The sequence below is a fragment of the Myxocyprinus asiaticus genome, chromosome 2 (assembly GCF_019703515.2).
Source record: "Myxocyprinus asiaticus isolate MX2 ecotype Aquarium Trade chromosome 2, UBuf_Myxa_2, whole genome shotgun sequence".
In the NCBI taxonomy this organism is placed as follows: Eukaryota; Metazoa; Chordata; class Actinopteri; order Cypriniformes; family Catostomidae; genus Myxocyprinus; species Myxocyprinus asiaticus.
This window is the reverse complement of record NC_059345.1, coordinates 61,724,596-61,747,324: the sequence shown is the minus strand read 5'-3', so window position 1 is coordinate 61,747,324 and position 22,729 is coordinate 61,724,596. Positions and strand designations below refer to the sequence as shown.

At 41.4% G+C, this 22,729-nt stretch overlaps 1 protein-coding gene across 2 annotated transcripts in view; it reads left to right on the top strand.

Moving 5' to 3' along the window:
* Window positions 1-22,051, top strand: part of kcnj10a (potassium inwardly rectifying channel subfamily J member 10a) — a 66,017-nt gene extending 43,966 nt beyond the window's left edge. For both annotated transcript variants that reach the window (XM_051719033.1, XM_051719041.1), the window contains one exon: window positions 21,559-22,051. In XM_051719033.1, coding sequence (XP_051574993.1) covers window positions 21,559-21,962 — 404 coding nt within the window. In that variant the 3' untranslated portion in view covers window positions 21,963-22,051. The remainder of the gene's footprint in view (window positions 1-21,558) is intronic.
* The last annotated feature ends 678 nt before the right edge of the window (window positions 22,052-22,729 follow it).

Sequence of the window (22,729 nt, the reverse complement as noted above, 5' to 3'; positions counted from 1 at the left end):
TCCTAATTATACCTTTGATTTTGATCAACTCTTATCCATTATGATGCTTCTTTTCGGTCACTTGTTTCCCAGCAAGGTGCAGCGTAATCTATGCTGTAACGTACATTTATTGTTGTTCCCTATCTGTCACTCACTCAACGTTGTGTCGATGTAGTGTAGGGCTTTACTGGTTGTTTAGATCAGTGTTACTATCAGAAATAATTTATAATTATTTCTTTAGTTATTAATTAATATTTTAATTAATTAATTGAATCTAACTCATTAAAACCTCATATGGGGCTCCAGTAGATGTAGTGCGCTACATTTAGGAGCAGGTTTGGTTATTAGCAATAATTAATAATTATCAAAGACAATTATTAATTATTAAAATCAATAGAACATTGATGAGAATCAATGTTAGCTTTTCTAATCCTTTAAATCAACAATTATCAAAGATAATCATTAATTGTTAACATCGATGAAACATTAATTAAAATTAACACTAGCTTATTAATCATTCAAATTCAACAATCATCAAAGATAATGATCAATTATCAAAAATCAATAGAATATTAATAAGGATTAACATTGACAGGGCACCACCCTGGAATCAGGGACTAATAACCAGACAGTATAACAGTCTCAATATTAGATTGTTTCCTTAGGAAAATCGACATCCGCAGAATATCGATTTTCGGGAAAAAAAACAATGAATGAAGGCTTGAATCCGAGCACTGACATCCCATCAGCATGACACAGGCATATGCAAAACAAACCAAAACACTTCTCTTTGAAGTATAACAAAGTTTATTTATGCAGTAATATCAATTAATAATTAATTCAATGCAGTCAATAAACTTCCGACTTACAACTACAAACTAAACAGTGATATGATTAGATATGGAAATCAAAATAATCCTATAACACATGAGTGTGTGTGTGTGTGTGTGTGTGTGTGTAAGGAGGGACGTGCACAAAATGGCGGATGTGACTCTCGTGGAGAGTATGTCATGCGAGACTTCCGGCCAGGGAATATGGCCACGAATGTGGGTGGAGAGAAACCAGTCAATGGCGTCTACCAGTTACCGCGTGTATCCGCTTGTACGATAGCTTAGGAACAAAGCTGAGCTTTATCACGAAGCTATCTACGAGCCAAAAATGTGTGCCAGAATGTTTGTGAGGGGTCGCATGTGTGTGCGTGTGTGTGTGTGTGTGCGTGTGTGTGTGTGTGTGTGTGTGTGTGGTTAGTACGAGAGAGAGAGAATTAAGTGACGGCCCCAAAGCCAATTTCGCGATCGTGGGAGAGAAAGCAGCTGTTAGTTTTTCGCTCAGAGACGCGGTGGACGGCTCGTAAAAGTCCCGCGTTCTTTGACTCTTTAATGGATAAACTCAGTTTGCCGGTCTCACCCGCAATGGCGAAAATGCACAACAGTCCAATTTGGTTGGACCACAATACAGCAAAACAAATTTGTGATAATTAATACCCTGAGTATTAGTAATGAGCGGACATGGCGGTCCGTAAACTGTACAAGCAAAAACCTTGAAACACAAGAATAACACACTATAATATTCTATCTCTGCCCAGACGTAAACCTCTTACTTGAATCACATGAGGATGCAGAATGTGTATTCATCCGTCCTTTAACTCAGACTCGGTTCCTCGAGGCTCGGGTGATGACAGGAGGCCGTTTCCTCGCTCTGTCGGCGGGCATGGCTGCTGATTCTCGGTGGGCTAGCGGAAAACTCAGAAATGTCGACATGATTGAAGATGGAAGAGAAATCTTTAATCTCTTCACTTCTGCTGGCAAACGGATGAAGATGCGGATTGCTCGGCGGTCTCCTTCGGATCTGTTAGAGTGTTCGGTTGAACACAGAGTAATCTCAACTCGACCAGCGAGATGGAGATTGTATGGCCACAGTTTCAAGTCGGACGTTACTTCCTTGTGCCACGAAGCTGCACCTGAGAGCAGCGATGAGCTGCGTCTACACATTGCAAGCAAAGTTGCTGGAAGCAAATCCCGGAAGCATTTCAGAGGTATTTCTACTCCTGATGATGTCATGGTTTGAGGGACGTTCTGTTGTGTGCCTCATCCAATAGGAGTTGAGAGTTCGATCCTTTAGTTAGCAAGGCTTCATGGGATTTGTAGTCTGTTTTGGACTCCCTTTGTTTGATTTTGGTGCGGTTTTTATCAGTAAGATTTACGACTTGGTATGTGGGGGCCTGAGTTAGGTTTTACGACTGTGTTAGGCCTGCCTTTGTCTGAATACATGAGGCCCAACAGTAGTGACACTAGGGGTCACTCTTAGGAGCCCGAGACACCTCTGGTCTTTGATAAAAGGTCAATGAAAATTGGCGAGTGATATTTGCATGCTACTCCCCCGGACATACGGGTATAAAAGGAGCTGGTATGCAACTACTCATTCAGATTTTCTCTTCGGAGCCGAACGGTCATGCTCACTGAGCTGAATTCCCACAACTGTTCATTCACCTCTGCTGGATCTGACGGCGCATTTCAGCGGCTTCTCCCCCCTCTGCACTGGTGCACTGCAGAGAATGCCCCTGGGCACTTCGGCAGAAATAAAAGAGTATATTTCACTAAAAGAGTATATTTCTCTAAAAGAGTATATATCTCTAAAAGAGCGGCACAAAGACGCATCTATTTAAAGATGCCTTTCGTTTGTGTGTTATTCCTGGTTGCGCTTGTTATCTCTCGCCTTCTGACGGTCACAATCACTGTCTTTCATGTCTGGGCACTGCTCACGCGGAGACAGCACTCGTGGATGGATCATGTGAGAACATGTCCATGGCGACGATGCGATCGCGGCTTACCTTCGTAAGAAAGCAAGCCACCCCAGAGGCTCCCCGCCTCGGTCCTTCTACCCACAGGTATGAGGCCAGCGCGGCTAGCACTGGGGGCAATTTGGGGACCCCAATGGGACCACCTCTGCCGGGTATCCCCCCATGGACCTCCCATTCCCCAGCATGCTCATCTGCCCCGATCGGGCTTCCGGATGAGTCCGCCGGCTCGTCTCACGGTGAGTTCGACCTCTTATTCGGAGCCCGCGAAGGTGATGAGCTCTCAAGCGCAGCATCAGAGAGCGGGCTCATCCAGTCGGACGTGGAAGCCTCAGCTGGACTCCTCCCTTCGGGTGCAGTCGCCCAGTCACAGGCTGATACGGAGATGATGACATGCTTTCCCGGGCAGCCGCGAGCGTCAGGCTAGAGTCGAACCCTCCGCTCTCCACTGAACCCTCGCGACTCGATGATTGGTTCCTGGGCTCACGGCACTGCTCAAAGCCATGCCCCGCCCCCGTTCCTTTCTTCCCGGAAGTACATGAAGAGCTGACAAGGTCGTGGGAGGCACTTTTTACTGCCCGGTCATGATCTTTCAGCTTCCTTGCCCTCACTACCCTCGATGGTGGGTGGTCAAGGGCTATTCGGCAATCCCCCCGGTGGATAAAGGGGCTCGCGGTGCACCTATGCCCGCAGAGCGCCGCCACCAGGCGCGGGCACCCAAAGCTCCTGTCCAAGGCCTGTAGGTTTACGTCGTCTCTGACAGCCAAGGCCTACAGTGCTGCTGGACAAGCTACCTCTGCCCTGCACGCCATGGCTCTCATGCAAGTCCGCCAAGGCGCTAAAGGAACTGCACGAGGGTAGTTCCACCCAGGGATTGATGCAGGAGCTGCGCTCGCCGACAGACCTCGCTCTCCGTGTGATGAAGGTCACGGCGCGGTCTCTCGGGCAGGCGATGTCCACCTTGGTTGTCCAGGAGCGCCACATTTGGCTCAACCTGGTCGAGATGGGAGAGGCCGACAAGGCACGGTCCCTTGCTGCCCCATTTCCCAAGTTGGCCAGTCCGGCGACACCGAGGACTTTACCTAGCAGTTCTCAGTGGTGAAGCAGCAGATGGCGGTTATACAACACATCCTGCCCCGGCACAGCTCAAGATCCCGCACCGCGTCTGCTCGTCACCAAGAGCGTCCCCCTGCGGTGACTGCATCGGCTCCGCCGCAGCCCGCCACTGCGGCCCGGCCCCGGCATGGAGCCCACCGCAGAAAGAAGATGCCTCCCGTCTCGCGGCCGCCAAGAACCCGCGAAAGGCTTCGAAGCACCCCTGAGACAGGTGACCCAAGGACGACGAAACCTGCTGCTCTGGAGCTGGTAAGCAGACCACTCAATCCCCTGGTCGAGGGCCGGGAGGAGAATCTTTTATTAACTTTTGCATTTAATTGCGATGCATGCCCAAGTGGCTGCAGTACCCAAGAGTTCAGTAAGAGCGGTTTCCTTGTTCCCTGGGTCACATATCCAGTGTGCATGGCCGTCATCACGACCACCATCCACCACTCTATTTGGCAGGTTTAGCGGTCCAGCGGCGGTCTCTCCGCCCAGCTGTGGCACAAATCCGCCCCCGATGTGACAGTGTCCAAGGGTCACGAGGACAGGCCCCTTCCTCCCCCGTCCCAGGCTGTTCTGGGGGTGGTCACAAGGAGCCAGGTAAGTACTTTGATGTCCCTGAACTCAGCATGGCCACGACACGGTGTGGCACCTCAGGCTCTGCCCTGCCGTGAGGCCCCATCCGCCGGTACGTCTGACGAGATTGTCCCTCTGGCCGAAATGAAGAAGGGGTTTTACAGCCCCTACTTCATTGTACTGAAAAAAGGCGGTGGGTTGCGGCCAATCTTGGACCTGTGAGTACTGAACTGGGCTTTGCACAGACTCTCGTCCTAGATGATGATGCAAAGACACACTCTAGCAAGCATCCGGCATCAAGATTGGTTCGCGGCGGTTGACCTGAAGGTCTACTTCCACATCTCGATTCTACCTCGACACACACCCTTCCTGCAGTTTGCATTTGAGGGTCGGGCGTATCAGTACAAGGTCCTCCCTTTCGGTCTGTCCTTGTTCCCTCACGTCTTCACGAAGGTCACAGAGGCAGCCCTTGCCCCGCTAAGGGAAGTGGGCATTTGCATCCTCAACTATCCTGACGGTTGGCTAATCCTAGCTCACTCTTGGGATGTGTTGTGTGCACACAGGGACCTGGTGCTCTCGCACCTCAGCCGACTAGGGCTTCGGGTCAACTGGGAAAAGATCAAGCTCCTCCCGGTTCAGAGCATCTTTTATCTCGGCTTGGAGTTGGACTCAGTCTCGTTGACGGCGTGCCTCACGAATGAGTGTGCACAGTCGGTGCTTTGAAGGCATTCAGACAGAAGACAGCAGTTCCACTGAAACTGTTTCAGAGGCTCCTGGGGCATATAGCATCCTCAGCAGTGGCCCCAGTGGCTCCAGACTCGAGTCCCGAGATGGGCATGGCACCGTGGGACACATCACGTGGCAATCACACCGGTCTGTCACCGCCTCTTCAGCCCTTGGACCGACCTCACATTTCTACGGTCAGGCATTCCCCTAGAGCAGGTCTCCAGGCACGTCGTGGTTACGAAAGAGGCCTCCAAAATGGGCTGGGGCACTGTATGCTTCTGGACGGGTCCGTGGCTACGTTGGCACATCGTTGGGTGTGGTCTCCATGGTGTCTTTCCCTTGGGAGGGACACCCCCCCAATGTAGACCTGGTGGCCCCAGTCGGTTAACTCTTTTTTTGGGGAGAGGAAAAATAAGAGGCCATGACTGGGCTAGACTGTCTCTATCTTTTGGGCAGTCGACTTGTCCCCTAAGGGCCGTTCGACACTCATAACAGTGTTAGGGGAGGTTACGTGTTGGCCTGGTGCACTGGCTAAGAGGCACACAGTGGTCTACCCATCACACACCGCCAGATCATGTAACACAGTTCAGCCAGTTGTGGTGTTTCATATAGGGACCCCTAGTGTCACGACATCGACACAACGTCGAGTGAGTGACAGATAGGGAAAGTCCTGGTTACTTGCGTAACCTTCATTCGCTGATGGAGGGAATGAGACATTGTGTCCCTCCTACCACAACGCTGGACTACCCGCTGAAATGGCCGGGACCTTGTCTCGGCTCCTCAGCACAAAACCTGAATGAGTTGTTGCATACCAGCTCCTTTTATACCCGTATGTTCGGGGGAGTGGTATGCAAATACCACTCGCCAATTTTCATTGGCCTTTTATCAAAGACCAGAGGTGTTTCGGGCTCCCAAGAGTGACCCCTAGTGTCACTACATCGACACAACGTCTCATTCCCTCCATCAGGGAATGGAGGTTACGCATGTAACCAGGACGTTACATACGTAACCGAGACGTTCCCTTACGATTCAGTACACTTGACATTGCGTCACTAAGCTGACACTATGGGGAACAGATTCCCATCATGCCACACAATACGACATAACCTTCCCAGAGAGGAAACATTCCGTGCAAGTGAATGACCCTCATGGTGAGCCAGGAGGGGAACACTCAGAATATATATGTGAACTATGGTCATATAGTATGAATTAAACCCTTCACGAACCCAGTTGGGAAGGAAGTTTATTTGTAATGAAAGTGGCACAACGAGAGGTACAACGGTTTGAATGCAGGCAGCTGTGTAAAATGACAGGGAGCCCGTACTTAAAAAGAGGGGCATAAGTATATGTTTGGCCAATGAAATAGCAAACATTTATGTTATGTCTAGGTTGTAAAACCTTGGTAATGTGTTTTGAGAAGACCATCCTGCTGCAAAACATATGTCTTGTAAGGACACACCGTTTGTCCATGCCCATGAAGAGGCCACACCTTTAGTTGAGTGTACTTTAACACCAACTGGACAATTCGCAACCTGCGACTCATAAGCCAGGGCAATCACATCAACGATCCAGTGAGAAAGTCTTTGCTTGGAGATAGACATTCCTTTCGTGCGTCCTCCATAGCACACAAAGAGCTGGTCAGACAGTCTGAATTGGCGTTTGCGCTCAATGTATGTGTGTAGCGCTCGCAAGGGTCATAAAAAGTTCAAGGACTGTTCCTCATCCGAATTAAATGGAGGAGGGAAAAAGGCTTGAAGGTGAACCACCTGCGCTCTTAAGGGTGTGGTTAGAACCTTAGGCACATAGCCTTTCCTGGGTTTGACAGTGGTTTTGAAAAGACCCGGACCAAACTCCAGACATGAATTGTCAACTGACAGTGCTTGCAAACCACCGACCCGTTTTACTGAGGCCAAATCCAGCAGTAATGCGGTCTTAAGAGAAAGCACAAGCAATTCAACATAGTCCAGAGGCTCAAAGGGAGGCCCCGCGAGCACTTTTAGGACCAAAGTTAGGTCCCAAGTCAGGACTGTAGCCGGGTGAGAGGGATTAGCCACCCCACCCCCTTAAAATCTTTTATGATTAAATCATGTTTGCTTATAGAGGTGCCAGATTCAGGTGCTTGATACGCAGATAAAGTCGCCACATAAACTTTGAGCGAGCCCTGCGTCCAATTGCTCTTAAAGAAATGTGTTTTATATATTTGTATATATATATATATTTGTATATATATATATATATATATATATATATATACATGCAATATCAACAAAAGCTTGTAAGGATACAAAACTCCTGCCGAAGTGCTGTGGGGAATCAGGATGCTGAAGTGGCCCGTTCACCAGCGAAGCGTCAAATGGCGAGGCAGATTAAATGTTCGCCGGAACACTACGGGGGGGCGAAGAATCTTCTCATTGCTGTGAAGATCCCACTCAATGACTCGTGTATGTCAACGGCGAGGTAGTAGAAGGCTTCTAGACGAGTGATGAATGGTGTTTGTGCACCCGCTTTTATACCGGACAGCTTCACGCCTAAAAGGGTGGGGCTTAAACACCATAGCCAATCCTGCTGTTATTGTAGAAAGGTTTCAACTAGGTTGTGTAGAAGGACACTCCCCATAGCGTCAGCTTAGTGATGTAATGTCAAGTGCACTGAATCGTAAGGGAACTGGCACAAACAAGTAATTAGTAAAGGAAGATTAATGACTTAAATCTGCTATAGCAAGAAGCCCCCTCTGTTGGTCAAAATAAACAGCAAAGATTAACCTTGTTGCTGGTGGGCTTCAATAGGGGCTTTCTTGCCATGTATTTTCACTTAGCAGACTGTTTTTAATGCGCAATAAAAACGGGGACATTTGATCACCATAGGTTATATATTTTTTTACCACTTCGTTATTTTAATTAAATTATCCTTTTGTTTGAAGTGTAATATGAATTTAGGAAAAAAAATTTTTTTTCAATAAATGAATTACATTTTTATAGCAAAATCATCTGATAGAAATAAAGTGTGTGCAAAAATCCACAGCCTAACCTGGAAGGCCGGTACAATCACTGTTAATACTAGTCATGATTTGTGTCTCACTTGATCTATGTGATAAATAATACTTGAATCTCTATAATTTAATGGAGCCTACATTCAAATCCTGACGAGAACCTAATTTTCCATGCGTATAAAAGAAGCGTGTCACTGTCATAGGAATATGCCTGACGTTCAACGAGGACTGCGCTTAGCGCTAGCGCTCTTAAAAAAGGGCCCAATGTCTTTATATTTTGATGAAAGATTGTATAAAAATGTTTTTTCCTTGGAATAACATTCCTTGAATCATGCAAAATAAGTAACATGTATTAGTATGTATACTACAATGTATGTAAGAAAGTAAATAAGGTATATTTATATTTAATTTTGACTTAAACGGTGTGTGCAATTATCATGTACTTGTGGGTGCGTAAAAAGTTGTGGATTGTGCTACACAATCTCATAATTCTGCATCTTTCAAACACACAATAACATCCAAAGATAACAAGAAATCCTCAGAAACAAGATTTTGGTGGTGCATGGGAAAATGTTGCTAGAACGATGTTTCCATTGTGAGAGCAGGCTGGATTGTATGTGTGTGTCTGCTGCTGGGATTTCATCCAGCTATTTTTATGTAAAGAAAACCTGAATGGAAACGCATGGTATGCGCATAAACTCTCAAAAATAGGCAGCGGTGGATTTTCTAGAGTATCGCACAAGTCAAAATGCACATTAAGGTGATAGAAACAGTCGCAAAACGATGCAAAATGTTTTGACCATATTTGTGCATTTGTGTGTTTCCTTCTCACAACAAAACAATTCTTGGAACATACCCCTTGACATTTGGAAGTGTTTAACCCACACAACTGGTCATTAAAGTGGGTCCTACAATCCACAAGTGCCACGTTTCCCAAAAGCATTGTAAGCCTAAATAGATCGTAGAAACCATTGGTGCCAATGGCCTCTACGATCAACTTAAGCTTACGATGCTTTTGGGAAATCCAGCCCAGAACAGTTTTGAGTGCGGGCATTCCCAGTTATACAGAGGCTGGCAGCGTATGGGCATAGCAGCCATTTCAAGTCTTCATTATATGAAATATTATACTGAATGGGCCTCATTCATGAAACTTTCATAAATATATGAGTAAATTGGGAGTAATGTCTGCGCAAAATGGAACTTCACGGAAACGCTGCGTACACCCCAGAGTTGTTAGTTAAGAAAAATTATTTGACATGAGGCTTGAGTGTAAAAAATTTACCAGTTCAGGAGTCCACCACCATAAACCTTATTTGGCTCAGTTGAGCGCATCATTGGTGAAACTTTTCGGGTAAATCATGATGGTAACAGTGATATACATCACTTTTTGCAACTGGAAAATCTTCAGAGAAATAAATAGAATACATGAAGAAGGTCTTTGACTGAAATGCTGTAAGCTAATAAAGATCTGCAAGCTACAACTTACAGGCTTTCCCTATTTTTTCCATTGAATTGTGTACACACCTGTCCACAACATGTGTTTATTTATATGTTTAAAAGTATTTACATAGACCATGCATTATCAACTGAACGCAATATATCAGTGCCTATACCTTAATAGGGAAACCAAAATTATAGAGCTCATATCAAATGAAGAAATTTTCAAACTAGTCATAGAGGGCATTCATTTGTTTTTTAATTTTTTTTTTATCAAACACAAACAGCATCTTCCCACAAACTTTTCGCCCCTTGCCAAGCACTTCTGCAGGAAAAACTATATTAAATTTGAGTTGGGAACAAACTATCCTTTGAATAAATTAATGCAAGCATCATAGAAATATTATTACTTAAGTAAATGTTGAAAAAAAAACTGACCACATTTTTTTAATAATTAAAAAAAAATCTAAATTATGTTATTTATTAAGGTTAATTTCACTCATTCAAATATTAGGTATTTTTTATTACTTTTATCAAAATGTATTCATGGCAGTTTGCCTGAAAGAACACAAAATGTGCCCTACGCAGAGTTCCGCAATCGTCCATTCTACTCGTACTATTTTTGTCATAGACTGATATAGCGGAAGCAGCAAGAGTAGTATGGGTAGTATGCCATTCCGAACTCAACCACAGACAATACAAACATGCTGTACCATGCCCCAAAGCGGCAGCTCTCTAGCGTTTTGAGCAGTATTGAGTTGGATTTCTTCTGTGCCAGTGGACATACCGTTAGCTCGAAACCACTTGTTATTAGTAAACCTTCCTCAAACACATTAAAGCCACTGAGCTCTATTTTCATGAGCGCTAAGCGCAACAACCATGTGTTACGTCTCTATTTTTCGTGAGATTGCTAATTCTAAGCACACGTTTCATGCCAGCACAAAGCGCAAGTGGGCGTGGGTGGAAATGTTTGCGCTATCTGTGGATGTATGTGCGCAAACTGTGGGTGTATTGTATGTTTATAAAGTGGCACATAGCGTAATTTGCTATTTTCCTGAGAAACAGGACATTGCGCTAAGACGTTTGAGAACCACGTCTAATATTGCCGCAAAGTCTGAAATCAGTTCCTGCATTTGCCATTTGGATATTCCACCACCAGAAATTAAACATAAAACATTAAACAGAGAAACATATAACAAATATACATTAAAAAATATTATACAACAGTTAGTTCTGGTCCTCAAATATGATTGGACGAGAGATGTTCCAAGAGTACTCAGACGCTTTACTGTTTGTATCACTCTGCTTGTGTTTAGCAGCGCAGATGTGTAAAACCAGCTAGATGTGTGTCCCTGCAAGATGAAAGATGCTAGATTTAATTTATCCCTGTGACATTAACCCTTAAATGCATTGTAATTTTCCCAAACACTCTTACATATTTGGGTCTTTAGAGACAATAAATACATGATTACATGCCTTGACAATGTTTTTTTATGCGGTATGGGTATTTTTTTTTTTACAAGAAATGCTAAACATTGTAGCCTTTAAAATCATTTAGAAAGCTACAGATAATATATTTTCTGCCTCATTCTATGATCAGAAAGGGATGTGGTGTTTTGAAGTTTGGAGCAGCAAAAATATTTCACCTTTTGTAAACATTTAGCTTTATGCTTAGCTAAAATGCTATTTCTTGCTTTTACATGCATCTGTTAGAAGGCGCGATTATATTTTAAAAGGAATTCTACGATGAAAATTCATGTTGGAGCATAATGTTTTTTCTCTAGTAAGACCTTTGATATTAGAGCAAAGATGTACTGCAAAAGTTGCATTCTTAATGAGAATTTAAATATTGTTTTCCTGATAAAATATCTTAAAATCCTTAAAACAAGATAAATTTACTTGTCGCAAAACTGCATTTGATATTTAGACTTTTTTCCAGAAAATGTATTTTTACCGTGAAGTTTATTTTCTTATTTTATTTACTTGTTTGTAGTCAAAACAAGTGAAAAAATCTGCCAGTGCTGAAGAAGTAATCCAAAGTATTTAGATTACGTTACTGACCTTGAGTAATCAAATGGAATATGTTACAAATTACATTTTACATCATGTATTCTGTAATCTGTTGCGGGATACTTTTTAAAAGTAACCTTCCCAACCCTGTATATATGTATGTATACATGCATATGGGATACTGATAATTCACCATTGTTGATAATTCATTATTGCACAGAAAATCAATGTGATATAGTGTTTATTTGTATGAATTTAGTACTCATTTCTCTTGTAATAAACAAAGAAATAGATATCCTGTGATAGTAAAAAAAATTTTTAAAAAATAAAAAAATAAAAAAACCACTCTTAAAGACCTTCTAAAGACTCTATACACTTTTGGTACTTAAACCATTATAAACAAAATGTGTTGCAAATTTGAAATTTTTTGTTTCACTAGAGACAGATTGAGGAATACTAAAAAATGGATGAGGTACAGGGGGTGGAATGAGGTCCCGGGTCTCTAAAGACCCAAGGTATGTGTTTAAGTGTTAAAGATTTTATCCAGCAGGTGGCGACAAAATACAAGCCAGATTCGTTAAGCAGCAAGAGGGTGTCTTTGAGGTCATCTGCATTGTCTCTCACTCCATGATCGCTCAGATTACTACTTCACTACAGCTGGGAAACAGAGTTATACTAACAGTTTCAGTTAAGGCTTATCACAGCTGAGAGAAACAACAGATGAAGTAATCATGTTAACCTTAACTGGACTTTCCACGTTGGGAGGAGATGTAAACAAACATTCAACATGGCAGAGGAGTGTACTGTTTCTATAGTGAATGACTCTTGCACACCGGCTATCGGGAATACTCGGGGGAACACCTGCATTTTTACACAGAGAAAATAGGATGTATTTGACCAAAATTTCATTATCTTCAGCAAGTTAACTGTAAGTTAGCAAGTTAACAATACATTACTGCTAAGGAATAGACTTAAACAGCTACTGTTCATCTCTGCTTGGGAGTCAGGACAGATGCAAGTAATCACACTAGTGATTTCCAGTTCATGAATGAATCGTTCTTTTTAACCAGTTCTTTTCAGTGAACAAGTTGAACCAGTTCACCTAATCGGACTGAATCGCTTGAAACAGTTTGTGTCTCGAGTCAAAACTGATCCACATGTTACTCTATCTTAACCTGTCTCTCGGATGTGCCTGACACTCCGACTCGAAATGAGCCGAAAACCGGGAGTAATATGATCCTAGAACTGGTGATATCTGCTTTTCCTAACCCTTCTTTGCAATGAACCACTCCAACTAGTTTACAAATTGGACTGAATGCTCTAGTCGCACCCATTCTCGAGTCAACAGTACAATGAACTGAGAATTGCCTCTTTCGGAGGTGTCCGACATACTGAGAACTGATGAGCTGCTGATACTTAGCATGCGTGTACTGTGTGATTAAGGGGGGCGAAATTTATGTTTCTGATGTATTTTGCTGAACAGCAGAAAGTATAACAAATAAAACAAACTGGAAATATGAGGGGGCGAAATGTTTCAGTCAAGAGATGTAAATGAATTTTACTATTGAGTATTGTGCATGCAGATTATATTTGAAGTTGTTATGAGCTGGATCATGGTTTTGGTAAAATGGGTGACTTGATTAAGACTAGTTTATTCACTTTATATGCTTTAGACACGTTGAACATTCACGTTTGTATATCATTGTCAGTATTGCATGCTTTAGGTGCAAAACTTTAATGTAGAAAACATATTCAAGATGTAAGATCACTAAATGAAACACTGATGACAATAAACACTCTTATTATTACAACTTCATTGAATAAAATCTAATAATCAGCAATATGCACTCACATATGGCTTTATTGAATGTGTTAGAGCATGTATTCCATGACGCTGGGGTATTATCATTATGTACAGTGACGTCATAATGCGATGACGTAAAATAACTGGTGAACCGGTTCATTAAAACGAACTGTCCAAAAGAACCGGTTCGCAGAAAAAAATCTGACTTCCCATCACTAATTCGCACAAACTCAATCTCTGGCTCTCTCTCTCTCTCTCTCTCTTTTTCACTCTCTTAAACACATATGCATACACACACACACATACATCCTTGTTTCTCCAATAATTTGTTAGAAACAGCCCAAGCCATCATTACTAGTTCTAAAGTGATGTTTTTGTATTAGTAACGGAGACTTGGGCGCATCTTTTGAACTACAAACATCAAGTCCTGATATTTTGTTCATTGAACTTTTTAATAAAAACAATATCACACTTGCAATCGTGCTGTACGGCCGTAAATCAGCATGATTGTGATTACCTGCTTCCTCGTGCCTGTGGCTGAATCACAGCCGTGCTGATATAGGGCCATACAGCACTTTTGCTCATATGATATTGCTTAAATGAACAATGGGAGAGCAGCAGACCATATTTCAAGTAGGTGAGACATGGGCAAGCAGAACAAGAGGCAAAAGTCCCCCAGAGGCCGATAGAGAACATATAATACATGCATTGCGGCCCGGATCAGTGCAGGCGACAAACAGAGCAATACATTGCATACAACTCATTTACACTACCAAATTCTTATGAATGGGCAGTCTTCATTAGGGATGCATCGATATGGAATTTTCGAGGTCCACCACTACCGGCAAAGAGCTACAAATGTCTGGCAAACATTTGTGGCGCATCAAAAGCTAATTTTTATGTGAAAATAACGAGCTGCAAATTTGTGGCTAGTTTCGATTTTTTTGTAAGGGAGACGCTTGTTACAGCGCTCATCTGTGACAGTTCCACTGTATAACTTATGAAATGTGAACACAAAAATTAAAATGGCAGTAGATAACATCATACAGATCGAATAGTCATGAGTCATTTCATTAGAAAAGTCTTATTTCGTAAAATACAACAAACACATTAGTTTCCCTCACAAACTAGCGCTTTTAGCCATCTCACATCACTCTTGTTTTAATCACAATGCAGTGATGTAAGTAACAATGTGCTGTTTCCCACATTCTGTTTATGTTTCATGAATAAGTGAAAAAATTATTGCCCCCAACTAACATACATACACGTTTTTGTCGCGTTTTTGTTTATTGCCTCATGAAACAAACAAAATATGGGAAATGGCATGTTTTTACTTACAGCAGATGACTAAAACCAGACCCAAAACAACGTAACAAGGTGCCGAGATGTTAAAATAATCCTCACAGAGCGACATAAGCTTGGCTCTCACTCAAACAGACACACTGTGTATGCGCACATGCACTGTTGCTTTAGACTGCCTGAGTCCCTCCCTGAAGGAAAGAAGCCGCAGTCAGAGAATTTCAGCCGCAAGCGAATTAACCATAACAAATTATCTGCAAAAATATCGGCACAATAATAATATTTAGATTTTCCCGGTTATTTGCCAATAATATATCGGCCACCGATATATTGTGCCTCCCTAGTCTTCATTTATATTGACGCTGCTTGACATGATCTGGAATATGTTATAGGACACAAAAGGTGCAATAACTAGAGAAGAATACTTGCACAAAATATAAAAATGTATGTCCCACTGACGTATTGCTTAGCACTGCGCTTAAGGCATAATATCTTAAAATAGGGCCCAGTATGTATAATTTAAAAATAAGGACTGTTTTCATAAAAATTTTCCAAACACTCAGTTACGCCCCCAAATTTACACTGTTGTTTGAGGCAGACGTTGACCAGTCATTCGGCTCAAAAACGTTGGTTTTATCCAATGTTTTGAAACTGTTACTTGGGGAAATTCACTAAGATTCAATTTTATCATCATTTGGTGAATTAATGCTGCCACGCTCAATATAAAATGTACACAAACATTTCTTTTTAATTACAGCAGCATGGAGTTTTGTGAATAAAGCATAATCTAAAATTAGCCTTATTTAGGAGTAGGCTACAGCCCCTATCTACTTAAATGAGGAAAAACCGAAATCTCCAAAATGGTTGGTCAAGATTACAATCAAATAACATCAAATCAGCAATAAAATCTGCCAACAATGGTATCATAAATTGTGGTTCTTTAGCTCAGACCAAAACTTATATATGATATCTCTATCAAAAAGGTGATGAGTTCTTTTAACTGGATATTTGGTGTTTCGATTTCTCCCATTCAAAAGTATACCAGTGACTATACTGTCTCTCATTATATGCACAGATTTACAGCAGAGCAAACTGAGGCAATAATCAAACACACTCTTTGAAAATCTCTTTCATATGAGGTAATGGAAAGTCTGAAAGCTACAGTTTTAAAGTAACTTCCCCAACACTAAATATATTTATTTGCATTATGGTTTGAATTTATTAGGATGCGTCTGTCTGTTTATGTACAGTGTGTTTGTGTGTGGTCTGTGTATTAGTCTTAGAAACGCTTTGCTAAATAATTGTGAGCATGATAAAGGGAATGTGTGTGTTTGTGAGTTAAGAAACCCCATGTTTTTTGCTCCCAGAATGCAGAACTTACTCTGGGTTAAAGGAAGGACTGTTTTCACAGATGACCAACTCTCGCTCTGAATGTGGGATGTTGATGCAGGTGTGTGTGCGAGTGTGTGTGTGTGTCAGTGGGTGAATGGCATGTTTACAAGTGAGGGTATTCATATTTCTGTGCATTTATGGATTTCGACTGGTATCAGAAATATGTATGTGTGCCTTCACATAATGTGTTTTTAAATCATTTATTATATCACCTTATTGTCTGGATTATATTATACAATCTATTTTTCTTGGTTGTTGTAAGGTGTAATGATTTTTTGCCTTTTTTCAGAACTTTGTGGATATCTAATTTTAAAAAATATATTTTATTAAAGCTGCACTATGTAAGATTTTTTGGTTAAAAATTAACAAATTGCCATTATTGATTGAGTACATATACAATCAGTGTTCAAAACAATTTTCTTACAATACCCCGGTTCACTATGGTAAGCATCAAAAACGTATTTGTATTTTGAGCTGTCTGTAACTAACGATAGTGAGACAAACAGACCCAAGAGCAGAGGAACAGTTCAAAAGATTTATTAACAATAATAATGAGCAGTCACTGGGTTGAGGAATGTAGAAAATCCTGACACCGACTGCAGCAGCGGGAAGCAATCTCCAATCGTGTCGTAGTCTCGCAAGGGGTAATCCGTGAAGAATGTGTTCATAGGATGAGTGTGTGCATTGTGGAAGTCAGGAACAGATTCGTAGAATCCTCTGTTGAAGCTAGTGAGATGCAGAACAGTGCCCAGCAGAGATGAGTGAACCCAACTCCCGACACGTGGGCAGAGACGAGGTATCATCCGTGGAAGACCAGCTGACACGCAGCAATACTGGAAGGCAACCACACACCCGACACGCGGGCAACCAACAGATACATGAGACAGGATCAACTAGGCAGAGAGAGTGAGGTTAGTACTTCAACAAACAACATCAAACAACAAACTAGCAAAGATACTGAGAACATGACAGGCTTAAGAAGGGAGTGAATTAGAGGAGAACAGGTGTTTCTCCACCCGCTAATCAGTGGCATGATCAGCGTTCCCCCGGGAACAATCAATGTTACCATGGAAACGCCGATCATGCATGCTGGCTGCACCAGCGAGACATGAGGGAGAGAAAATGACAAAACGTTCAAAACAAACCGGCAAACTCTCCAGAGCCGTGACACTGTCGGGTTGGATTTGGTGCGAAATCGCTGGCTTATGACATTCATCCCTGCATCATTACGTCATGTCTGTAAACACAAAAAAGAAGTACCGGCTGTCACATGTTCCAGCTGAAGAAACTACGCTGTTCAGTTCAGTCAGTCACATAGTTCAAGACAGCATCACAGTAATCTGGATAGATGTATATCTACTATCCATTTGGCGAAATTGTTTACCTGCAATAATGCGTGGATATTTTGTCTGGTAGGGTTGTTGAAGCTTATATTGCTTGTCATGCTTTTATGAATCAAACATTACTTGTGTATTTACCGATCACTCTGTATCTATGTTGTCCAGTGAAGTTACTGTGACATGTTTACTAATATTCATGACTTCTGAAATTGAATTTTTATAATCGAATATTGCATATTTAAGCATATTATTTTCATGTTTAATAAAGTATATTTTATCCCCATTATTATTGAATCCTTGTTTTATGTTTTTAGTTTAATGTGTTATTGTGTGCAGTGCATAGACTTACTATTGTAGTATTATGGTTCACTTGCCTTATCAACTGAGGCTGTATAATATGATATAATAATAATAAAGTCTTCCATTGAATTCGTTTTAGACATATAATGAGTTTCACATCTTAAATTGATAAGTGTAGTACAATACAAATAAAACACTTGAATAATCATATTAAAATATAGGTGGTGATTGAGTCCCCTGTTCTCTATGTAAAAGGGCTTTGAGTGTAGTCTTAGAAAAGTGTAAAATTCATTCATTCCAAATATGTACACTACCGGTCAAAAGTTTTGAAACACTTACTCATTCTTTATTATAATTTATTATTATTTTTATTATTATTATTATTATTATTATTATTATTATTATTTTCACATTTTAGAATAATAGTAAAGTCATCAAAACTATGGAATAATATAAATGGAACTATGGGAATTATGTTGTGACTAAACAAAATCCAAAATAAATCAAAACTGTGTTATATTTAGGCATCTTCATAGTAGTCACCCTTTGCCTAGAATTTGCAGACATGTACTCTTGATATTTTCTCAACCAACTTCTTGAGGTATCACCCTGGGATGCTTTTTAAACAGTATTGAAGGAGTTTACATCTATGTTGGGCACTTATTGGCTGCTTTCTTTATTATTTGGCCCAAGTCATCAATTTCAATAACTTTTTTTTTTAATTAGATTTTAGTTTTATAATGAAATAAATTAATATGGTGGCACAATTATATTTTTGTCTACAAAACAAATTTCAAACATTTAAGCATACACCTTCAGATCAAAAAAAGTTTAAGATCATGAGAAACATTTCAGTCAAGTGTATCAAACGTTTTTGTAAAACGGTAGTGTAAATAGGAGTGTTTTTATATTCATCAAAGCAAGTAGTATATAGTTTTAAATGTTTAATTATATAACATAATATCAACATGAATATAGCACATTATGACTCTGGCTCTGAATATCTCCGAGTCATGATCATACACAGCCGATGTCCAGGTATCAAATCATGAGATTCATCCACCAGCAGAGCAGTGCCGAAACATAACTGACGTAAAGTGTTCTTCTGCAAATTGCTTGCAATTTTAAGTTTCAACCACAGATGTTGCTAGAGAGCACAAAGTTACATAGTGCTGCTTTAATATCGTACTGAATCTGTATGACTTTTCTTATTCTGTGAAACACAAAAGGAAAAAATTTGACCATCTTCATGCTGAAGAAAGATAAACATATGATGATCAAAGCCAAAATTATAAATGCCATGGATCAATCTTTATAAGTAATACATTGTTTTGTAGAGGGGGGCCAAAATAAAAAATGTTGTCTATACTTTGGAGCAAAACTGCAGGTCAAACACACAAAAAAAAAAACATGCTGACACAGCTGCACACAAAAGGAGACGTTAGGCAGAACATTAGCCTCAGTCACCATTCACTTTTTTTGTAGGGACAAAATATGTAATGAAAGTGAATGGTGACGGAAGGCCCTGATAAACTTCCGGAGAAGTTTTTCTTCGTTCTTCGTTCAGGGCTAAAACGAAGTTCTAAACACCAACGGTATGCTGTGGGAGGCATTTACATGTAAAACCTAAACGATGTGATTTAATAAACACGTGTTAATGCCTCATTCTATGAGTAGAACTCACATGAGATCAGTAAAGAGTTGTTTTAACCACTCGATGATGATTTAAAGTAATGTATATAGCAGTAGAACATTTTTTATTTGTCTTGTTTAGATTCTGAATTCATGATGCTAATGTGCCAACAGGCTATATGTGGCCATAATATGCGCCGATTACACTCTGTTATTGTAATATATGATGACACTGATACTACTGCAAAGATGGGTGTATAAAAGAGTGTTAATGGGCAAAATACAGACAAAAGAATGATGATAAGAGAGGCATATCTTACTTTGGGCACATGAGTGAATGGGGCACTAGAGAGTGTTTGAGTATATTTGATTCTTTTGTAGACTAATTAAACAAAAAAATTATAATAATTGCATGACATGGTCTTGCACGGTGGTGTGTTCACATTGAATACTGACTGAAAAATGTAAAGAAAGTAGTAGGTGGAGCTTCAGGTCACCTACAGATGACGTGGACCGATGGCAGTAAGAAGGTGTTTAGCAGCTGGCTAGAAGCTTTCATAAAGGTTCGCCCAGGCAACCTGTTACAAACCACTGAAACTAACGCAAAAACACCTTCTTTTTGTCCAGATTTGGTTCTAAATCACCACTTTTACATGCAATTAAGAAAGCTGGTCATTTTACAGAAAGCGACTTTCTGGGCCTGGGTAGCTCAGCAAAAATTGACGCTGACTGCCACCCCTGGAGTCGCGAGTTCGAATCCAGGGCATGCTGAGTGACTCCAGCCAGGTCTCCTAAGCAACCAAATTGGACGGTTGCTAGGGAGGGTAGAGTCACATGGGGTAACCTCCTCGTGGTCGCTATAATGTGGTTCTCGCTCTCAGTGGGGCGCATGGTGAGTTGTGCGTGTATGCCGCGGAGAATAGTGTGGGCCTCCATACGTGCTACGTCTCAATAAGCCATGTGATAAGATGCGCAGATTGACGGTCTCAGATGCGGAGGCAACTTAGATTCGTCCTCCACCGCACGGATTGAGGCGAGTCACTACACCACCACGAGGACTTAGAGTGCATTGTGAATTGGGCATTCCAAATTGGGGAGAAAAGGGGAGAAAAAAGAAAAAAAAAGAAAAGAAAGCAGCTTTCTGAAACATCATGTAAATGAGAACGCTGATTTCCTTACACAGTTTAACACACCAAGGTTTCTCCCATAGAAAGCTGCTTATGTGGCAATGACCACATTTACATGCACTTAAGAAAACGGTTTATTCCAGGGTTTTAGCAGAAAGCGGCATTCTGAAACATCACGTAAACAAGAACACTGATTTCTTTACGTCATTTAAGGGATTATGATAAAGCGGTTTAACACAGCTAGAGTTCTCTCTGAGAACGTTACTTATTGTTGCCATGTAAAGGCATAGGCTGTGTTCTGATGGGTGTTTGAAGAGTGCACGTGCATGGATCAGAACCGGATAACAAATGTCATAGGATGGAGCCCAACAACATGTTGACACAGCGGAAAGAATTAAACATTTCTGGAAGTACAGTGGGAAAATCACATACTTTATAAACTATACCCATTTATACACACCACTGTAAAAAACTGACAGTCCCTAACATTCATGTATATATGCTTGTACATTGAGGGAATCCCGGAGTTTTACGTAAAGGGAAACCCCACTATTGAAGCGCAACTCCGCTGCAGGTCACAATAGAAAGGTTAGGAAACAGCAACAACTGTGGAATATCTGGAAATGAAGCGAAGCAACAGAGAATAAAATAGTGAAGTCTTCCTTGGATCCCATATTTGTTATTTACACAAGCGTCGTGGGGTAATTACGTTGCTCCGGAGAAAGCTGCTTACTGACCGAGCCGCATGTATACAGGAGTAAAGAGTGCACTGCACAGTGCATGTAAACCAGAACACTGCTTTCTCGCAATAACCCGCTTCCTGGTGTCCATGTAAACATGCAATGACGTCACACACGTACGTTCTTTGATTTCGCATGAAGTATATCTGGGCCTAACATCTTCTTTTGTGTGCAACCGTGTCAGCAAAACTCTTCAGTAAAGTCAAAGTTCTTATGCTCCCCAAGGGTCAGGGGAGTATGAAACATTTTATTGAGGTCAGTGACATCACTGAATTTATGATCTCTCTCTCTCTATGTATGTTTTGTTTCTAGGTGGTGGATGGACAGATCCAGAGATGGCTGACTTTGAACTGCTTGTAATCATGAGTGCTACTGTGGAGCCAACTTCGGCCACCTGCCAGGTGCGCACCTCCTACCTTCCTGACGAGATCTTGTGGGGCTACGAGTTCCCTCCTGTCGTCTCCCTCTCCCCCTCTGGAAAGTATGTAGCTGATTTTGCCTTCTTTGACAAGGTTGCCAAGACCAAGACCCTGCCCCTCTTTAAACAATCTCCGCCTCCCAACACCCATTCACCCCATCACCAAGGCGGTGGAGGTGGTGGAGACCAAGGGCCGGATATGGAGAAGATGAGACTGGAGGAGAGTTACCGGGAAGAAAGGGGGCGGGAAAGGGGACGGGTTCGAGACCAGCTTAGCGTCCGTATTAGTAACGTCTAGTGGAAAAAAACAGAAAATTATGGAGAGGTGAAGAATGGGTCTGATGGAGATAAATTGCCAGAGCACTTGTTTGATTCCATGTTAGCCAAGGTTTTAATGCCACTGAGCTTACCTGTTTTGCCAGGCAGTGTGCCAGGAGAGTTGGCTAGTGCTGAAATACAGGAAATAAAGAAGGGGAGGGCACAAGAAGAGAGAGAGATGTAGAAAGAATGAGAGAGGTTATGTTCAGAAACGCATACCACCATACTACACTTACTATTTCTGCCGTATGCAGTATGTACACGCTGCAAACTATACAAATTGTCTGTATGCTTGGAATACCCGGATGATCTACTACATTTGGCAAAATGCGCAAAAAGCACACTGCGTGTTATAGTGTATCCTGCAATATAATGCACTCAACTTGACCTTCCTTTTGCCATTTTTATTTGAAATCTATTGTTTCCGCTTTTATCCATAGTGACAGACACTGCATTCAAAGTATCCATTTTATCAGTTTGTATGTTCCTTGGGAATCGAACCAATGATCATGGTGTTTCTTGCACCATGCTTTACGAGTTGAGATATAGTAAATGTAGTGTGTATAGTACGTAAAAAAATAAATAAAAAAAAAATAAAAAAAGAACAAAAAATTGGATTACAATGCAATTAAAGATAATACAAAAATAACCATATTTACAGTGACAAGAAAAAGTATGTGGAATTAGCTGGTTTTCTGCATTAATTGGTCATAAAACGTGATCTCATATTCATCAAAGTCACAAGTA